We start from the raw sequence: 7,559 nt of genomic DNA on the forward strand, positions 1-7,559 counted from the left end.
TCAATCCCCAATCTCTCTCACACCTCTCTCTCTCACACTCTCTCTCTCACACACACACACACATACACACACACACACACTCTGGGGATGTAGCTTAGTGTAGAGTGTTGTATGTGCAAGGCCCCAAGTCCAAATCCTAACCCCCACCCCAAACGCACACACAACCCTCAGAACACCAAGTAGTCTCTGTGAACCAGTGTGGCTTTCAGACCTTTGTAAAACTGAATTGTGGTAAGTTGAGGACCAACTGTACTTGGGAAAGACCCTTAAACATTTTCCAGTGGCCAGGAGCTATTATTACGCTATGCAGGTGAAGAAAGGAACTATACATTTATTAGAAGGTAAAATGTGGAAACAAAAACCTGCCACACAGATCTGTTTTTTCTTTCAACCTCATAAAAATTATTAGTCAAGAGTTCTGGCCTGGCAGGTTGGTGCACACCTGTATTCCCAGCTACTGACAGGGGTGGGACAGGATTAACTGAGCTCAGGTTTGAGGCCAGCCTGGGCAATAGTGAGAGAAGTCTTAAAAAAAAAGTCTGAATCTGACACACAATTCTGCCTCCGCCTGGAGAGTCCCCGCCCTCATCTTTCCAGATGCCTCATGTGACTAACACTGGTACATACAACTCTCAAACTATACAACTGAAGAGGGACAGAAGTAAGTTTTCAGATCTTGAAATTTAGAAGACCTTGAAGTATGTAGAACGGCTCAAGAAGACACAAGTTCTGTAACCACTCAACAAAAACCAAAAACCTAGAATACTCAGCTGATTCTTTTGTTTTTGAGACAGGGTCTCACTATGTAGTTCAGACTGGCTTCGAACTCATGGTGATCCTCCTGCCTCAGCCTCTCAAGAGCTGGGATTATAGGCATGTGCCACCACAGCAGTTTTCAGATGAACTTCTTGTTCTGCTATACCAGTGATTACCAAGGACCCATTCATGCCAGGCAAGTGCTCTACCACTAATCAGCTTTTTATCTTCAACTCCAGAATTACTGGCCTTCCCTCTGGGCACCTGGCTGGAGCCATGCGACACATGTGTCTAAGTTATTTCACAATATCTGTAAAATTTTCCAGCTGTTCCAACTGGTTTAAAGAAAAACACGGGACTGTAGGGTGTGCTGGGTATGGAACTCAAGGCCTCGAACATGCTAAGTATGTGTGTCCTGCCACTGAGCAACATCTCCAGATCCCAAAGAAAAATCTCAAAGGAAACAGCGTGAGGGAAGACCCAGCTCTACAAGGTTACAAATCAGGAACTGAGGGGCAGGTGCTAGTGACTCAGGTTACCTAGGTACTACTCCATGTTTTCATGATGCCAAACTTAAGGAATATTGCTTCATGCTCCAGTGCTTCTGTGTGGCATCGGCACAGAGAACACGGTGAAGGCCAAGATCTGGGCCCTCATGCCACCTTAAAAAGCTGCTACTCTCCAGCCACCCCACTCCTTGGGAGTGCACTTGTACAAAGCAGCTTTCAAGATACAGCTGCTGCCTTCAGGTAGTGAGGCCCCAGAGGGCTTCTGACCACAGTGGACGTTTAGACAGACAGCACCCTGTACGCGTGCATGCTCAAGCGTTCGGTGCTCAGGACAGACAGCCACTATGCAAAGCTCACATTTGCACATTTCCATGGTGATTCGGCTTCCTCTCAAACGCAGCTGAAACCATAGGCCTGATAAAGTCTTTGAAATTGATTTGCTTATTCTCACCTTTTTTTTTGTACTGGGGATAGAACTCGGGACCTTGCGCTTGTGAGGCAGACAGCGGAACCACTGAGCTAAATCCCCAGCCCACCTTTTTTGTACTCCTGGGGATTGAACCCAGAGAGCTCCAAACTGCATCCTCACCCCCTACCCCTTTAACAGGGTCACACTATGCTGGCAAGGGTTGCCTCAAACCTGCAAACCTCTGGAGTGGCCAGGATTATGGGTGTGCACTGCTGTCCCTGGTTCTCAGCTCCTTTTTGGGAGAGGGAAAGGGAGAAGCACTAAAATCCTAGTACAAACTTCATTAAAACTTTTTTTGGTGTTATTCTAGCACCTTAATCACAAAGAGAGGAGATGAAATAATGCTATAGTGAATACTCTTACTTTAAAAATACACCCACACATTGGGACTCAGTGAAAAGTCAGGACAGGGGTTTTATTTTTGTAATTAAAGGGCTGAAGTAGGATTCCAAGTTTGACACCAACCTGGGCAAATCAGTGACCTTTTCTCAAAATTTTAAAAAATGGGCTGGGATCTTGGGGGGTGGGGCCTGCTGGTAATCCCAGCATTTAGAAGGCTGAGGCAGGAAAATCTTGAATTCAAAGCCAGGTTGGACAAGATGCTATCAAAAAAAAAAAAGAGGCTGGGGATGTAGCTCAGTGGTAGAGCACCCCTAGGTTCTTAAATCCAGTATCACAAAAAAGCACAGGCACCACTCCAGAAGTACAACACATTTCATCAAAAACCCAACACCTCTATACCAGGAGCACACCTGTAATCCCCACCAGCAAGGAGACAGCAAAATCACCATGAATTCAAGGCCAGCACACTTCAAAATAAACAAAACCCTAGCCTCTTAATTTAAATGAAGAACTACCCTTTGCTCTAAGGCAAATCAGCTTTGTGGGGCCTTTGCTTTCAATTCACCTATACACATCTGCTCAGGTGACTTCCCTAAAAGGAGGAAGGAAATGTCAAGCAGGAAAGACCCATACCACACCTTCATTTGCAAAGATTTATTTTTTTTTCTCAGGAAGAACAGGAAGTTAGGGAAAGACACATTTTACAGCTCATTAATCTGTAGTTGGTCCTAATCCTTCCTGGCACAGTGTCAAAAACAGCTGTTTAACCAGAAAGAGGTGCCCACCCTCCCCCAACAGAAGGTATACCACCAACTCTAGAGGACTGCGTGTTTTTTCCCTGAGAGAAGCGTAAGACAAATAGAAGTCACTGAGAGCTATCCAAGCAGCCCCTCCCTTTCCCTCTTGAATGATTTTGCCTGAACTATGCAGCCAGTTAGCACTTTGTAAGACCACGTGCCTCTTCTTCCTATAAATCAACTACAGTTCCTCCAACCTTCCCCCACACATCCCTTTCCCCAATCACACGGGCTCGGTAAGGCTCAATGCCCTGGACCCAAAGCACCGAGATCCCTCCTGTATTTCAGCCTTGACACCATCAACTGGGAAGTGAGGCTCCTGTACACCATTTACACCTTTCCACTTGTCTTCACAACTGGATATGGGAAGAGAAGTTTTTCAGTCACCTTAATCAGATCGTAAGATTAATTAAAAACTACATAAAGTGCTTTTAGGTTGAGAGAGACAGATATAAATAAGTGGTTTGTGATCAAGAACGATAAATACATAGGTAAAAATAGCTCTAGCAAGATGACTTTATGGCTCCAAGGAGGACAGGCAGGGCAATCCTTCTTACATTCTCCGTCATTTTATTCACCCCTATTTTTATCTGGAGTGCAGACTGAAGGTCGCGCTGAGACTGAAGCTTTCAAATAACTCTAGCTGCACCAGAAGCTTTCTTCAGTTTACCAGCAGCTCTTATGTAACTCTGGGGTTTGACACAGGCCCCTCCTTCTAAAATTTCAATGAGCATATTCAAATGCAAATATTTTAAAGAAATAAATGTTATAGCTTCTGAAAATTCCCAAGAGGATTTTCAAAACCTTCCTCCCAAAAACAGGTCGAAACAACTGCAAGGATATCAAGAACAGGTATCCCTCCCACGCCTATGACTGTTACTGTCACAACACCCAGGGTGCTCCTACCTCCCAAGGGATAAAGTCCATGATAGGCGAAGGTCTGTGAGCTGGGGGTGGGTGGGTTAATTAGGCTCCCAACAGGGCTTCATAGTGCTGAAAACTAAAAGGGCAAGTAAGTTCAAAGATGGCAGGGTAATGATGTAGAAATAGATGTAAATATCTGTACAGGGAGCAGGACTAGCAGCACATATTTCAAAGACAGGAAATACAGTAAATTCAGTAGATCAGGTCTGAGACCAGATATGCCAATGCAAAAATTCAAAACAAAGCTTGGGAATCACTGATGGAAAAGAAACTGTGAAGTATTTCTTTTATTTACATAGGAGGCTTAAACCTGTGTTTAACAAGCAAGCCCAGTATTAGCACCATTAGATTCTGGCCTGCTTTTGCAAGCCATCATTTTACAAATTAAGTAAACAAGGAATCAAATGTCTCTCACACACAATGCTCACTTGGAACAGCTGAAAATTTTTCAGTGAAAGCTTTAAAGATGAGCTCATGAACTCAGTTTTAAGTTGCACCAGTTAAATTAGGTCAAATTTAAGAACTCAAAGCAAGTTGTCTAATCAGAGTCCACTATTTTTACGACATCAGCCCACCCACTCCTAAAACCTATTTAAGGAATATTTACCAAAATCAGACATAAAAATTAAGCCCTGCATAGCTATGAATCAGATTTGCTCCAGCACAACCAGGTTGCATACAAGTAACATTAGTTAGTTCTGCATACACTCTAGAACTGACCAGGACAAAGTTCTGAATAGAAACCTCTAAGAAATAGATTGCTAGGGCCGGGGATTTAGCTCAGTGGTTTCACAGCCTGCTGTGCAAGTGCAAGAAACTGAGTTCTATCCCTGGCAGAAAAAAGAAAGAAAGAAAGAAATAGATTCCTAACTACAGAAGTTGCAAAGTTTGAAAGGGTATGAAAAAAACTACTGCAAATTTGAGATATACTTTATGTCCAAAGGAACACCTTCTGTAAAAATACATACAATTTTTACAGACAAATACAGTTGCTTTTGTTTTAAAAATTGAGACTAGTCCGTATTTCTAACTATTGTTGGTCTATTCAAGAAATACACTGGGGAAAAGTGAATTCTAGAGGGAAAGCTACCCTTCATACGCTGTTCTACAGTACTGAGGCCTGTGGTCAGAGTTCAGTTCCTTGTAGCTTAAATCCATTTCACACACGTCACTACCACTGTTAGTGCTTCTCTTTTAACACTAGACAATCGATGATTTGGTGGGCATATTTAATGACTTCTATGACTAGCTGGCTACTGGCCACTCCTCTGGTTCTACAAAAAGAAATCAAGTCCTTCCACCCTATCATCTTCACTAAATCTGACGTCTTTCAGGGTCTTGCAGTTTGCTTGTTGCTGAAACTGCACTTTGCTTCTTTCAGACTGTGACTCTTGAAGGGGACTACTTTTCCCATTACTGGTAGCCATAATTTTCTTGCTTTCTGGCCTCTTTGAAGTTGCTGCTTGGACAGCTTCAAGCCCAGACTCATAAATACTTTGATTTCACAGAAGTGTATTGTTTTGGTGCCTGGGGTTGTTTAACAGTCAACTATTGCACTTACAAGGCTATCTTATTAGATATGCCAAACCAGCTCCTACTCCAGCAACACCTGCAAAAGCCAGCAGCACATTTCTGATGCCGCCTTCTAGATCCTCTACGTGGAAGAACTCCACAAACCCATCCTAGAAAACAAAAAAGAGAAGCACATTTTCAAGTATGGGTTTCTGCTGTCTTAAAAACACTATATACAGAGAAATGATAAATTAACGTATTCCCCAAAACAATGACAAACCAATTATTTTCTTATGCTGCAAAACAAAACACATTTCTGGCATTCTTCAGTAAGTGAGCACCTATAGTATTAAAATAACTTCACTGAAATACTTGATCATATTTACACAATCTAAAAGAATTCCTATTAGGTACAAGCCAAAAATCCTCACTTCCCTCAAATCCCCACCACCTGATATATCGGCTGTATAGATTAGTATTTCTCACTGTGGTTAGGTACATCCTGCTTCAGAGCTATCTGGGTGTTAATGCTTACAATGCAGGCTCCACCCTATATATACACATAATTAAAGTGAAGGGCCCCTTAGAAATATCTTTAGTTACCATCCCCAGATGACTCTTATTTCTTCATGGTTTGAATCCACAGGTCTGAAGTTTATCCAACTGAATTACAAGAATTACCTTCAGAAAACCAGGGCTTTTGATACGTATCACTTCTCTGTGAAACCACTACTTAATTTAGCATCAAGCAACCAGAGGTCTGTAGTTAAGGGCCCGGAAACTGAGTCAAGCGTCACAAAAACCTTCAGATACTTTCATCTTTCTCAGAAACTCCTTCATTCCATCTCCACTCCACGACCCCCTTCATCCCTAAGGCGAACTTACCCAGCCTCTTTGTTTGATTAGCCAGTCCCTTTTTGTTTGTACGAGAACTTCTGTGATACTTTCTGCTAATGGTTCGATGCAGCTTTCTTGGTTTATGTTCTTCAAGTGTTTGGCCACAAAGGCACCAAAAGAAATGAGAGTCACAATCCTGCCCCAGTTTGTTACGCCATCACTGAAAACATGGACCATCACTCGTGACAAGGATTTGACATCGTCTTCGTTTTTGATGTCCAGTTTTCGAAGCATTCCTGAGGAAGAAAAGCACGCACGTCCCCATTGTCTGAACCCGGGCCCGACCCGCCTGGCCACCCGCAGCGGGGGAAGTCGCTATTCGGGCTCCGGAGAACTCAGGCCGACCCCACTGGAAAACCCACATCCCACCCTTTCCGGTCTTTGAACAGAGCTGCCATTTCCAAAAGAACCAGGATGGGCGGAAACAATGACTCACGGGCCGAGCATTCATTCGGCGCGGCGCCAGGCCCGGCGGTCCCGCCCGAGTCCCTTACCTTGGAAGGCAGTCTCGTGGTTGCGCTGCACACCGTCCCCGACCCGCCGCAGCGTCTCCAGCGCCTTCCTGCTGCCCGCCCCGGCCCCGGGCCCGCCCAGCGGCTTCGAGTCCTTGGCGCCGGTGGCCTGTTCCCGCAGGTACCGCGAGATGATCTCCAGCGACTGCCGGTACAGCTCGTCCTCCTCCTCCTCCGCCGGAGGCGGCGTCGAGGGCAGCGAGCCGTCGGCGCTGGGGCTCTTCCCGGCCTCCCCGACCAGCTCCAGCAGGGGCAGCACGGCCGGCCGCTTCCCGAGAGGCTCCGGCTCGTAGCCGTCCAGCTCCTCCTCGGGCGACATGATGGCGCCAGCGGCCGGGGCTGCCATGTCCTGAGGCCGCCTGGCGCAGAGGGTGGGCGCGAAGAACAGCCGCCTGCCGGGGGTCGCGCTGACGTCGGGGAGCTCGGCGCCAATGGGCGCCGGCCGCGCGCCCCTCCGGGCGTCCTGCGTCGGGGCGGCCGCGGGACTCCCGCCCGCCTCCCCTCCCCCCGCCTCCCGCCGGGCCGCGGCCTCCTTCTCGGTCGCCAGAAGCCGCCCTCCCGGGGAGGTGGCGCCGCCGCTGCCGGCGCCCAGCCCGGCTCCGCCGCAGTAGAGGTTCAGGCCGATTACCGCGTTTCTTTTAAGACCAAACATCGCGGGGGCCGCCGCTGCCACCGGGGTGAGGAAACCGGGAGGGAGGCCTGGAGTCCTCACTTGAAGGAAGCGGAAGTACCGAATGGGAGAGGTTCTCCTAGGTCCCGGTTTTTGGGCCAGTCCTACGCGGTGGCGTCAGAGAACTAAAAAAAAAAAAAAAAGTTTCCATAAAAGGGAAGAGAGCGGAAG

At 46.6% G+C, this 7,559-nt stretch overlaps 1 protein-coding gene across 1 annotated transcript; it reads right to left on the minus strand.

Annotated features, from left to right (window-relative positions):
- Nucleotides 1-2,715: 2,715 nt before the first annotated feature.
- Mcl1 (MCL1 apoptosis regulator, BCL2 family member) lies at nucleotides 2,716-7,501 on the minus strand. Its single transcript, XM_004853982.3, has 3 exons — nucleotides 6,701-7,501; nucleotides 6,195-6,442; nucleotides 2,716-5,479 (listed from the first exon to the last, which is right to left on the minus strand). Exons 1-3 carry the CDS (start codon nucleotides 7,368-7,370, stop codon nucleotides 5,363-5,365), a joined length of 1,035 nt encoding a protein of 344 aa, XP_004854039.1. The 5' UTR covers nucleotides 7,371-7,501; the 3' UTR covers nucleotides 2,716-5,362.
- Between the last annotated feature and the right edge of the window lie 58 nt (nucleotides 7,502-7,559).

Source organism: Heterocephalus glaber, unplaced genomic scaffold, assembly GCF_053883595.1.
Source record: "Heterocephalus glaber isolate CG9 unplaced genomic scaffold, H.glaber_assembly_v1.0 deba00001442, whole genome shotgun sequence".
In the NCBI taxonomy this organism is placed as follows: Eukaryota; Metazoa; Chordata; class Mammalia; order Rodentia; family Bathyergidae; genus Heterocephalus; species Heterocephalus glaber.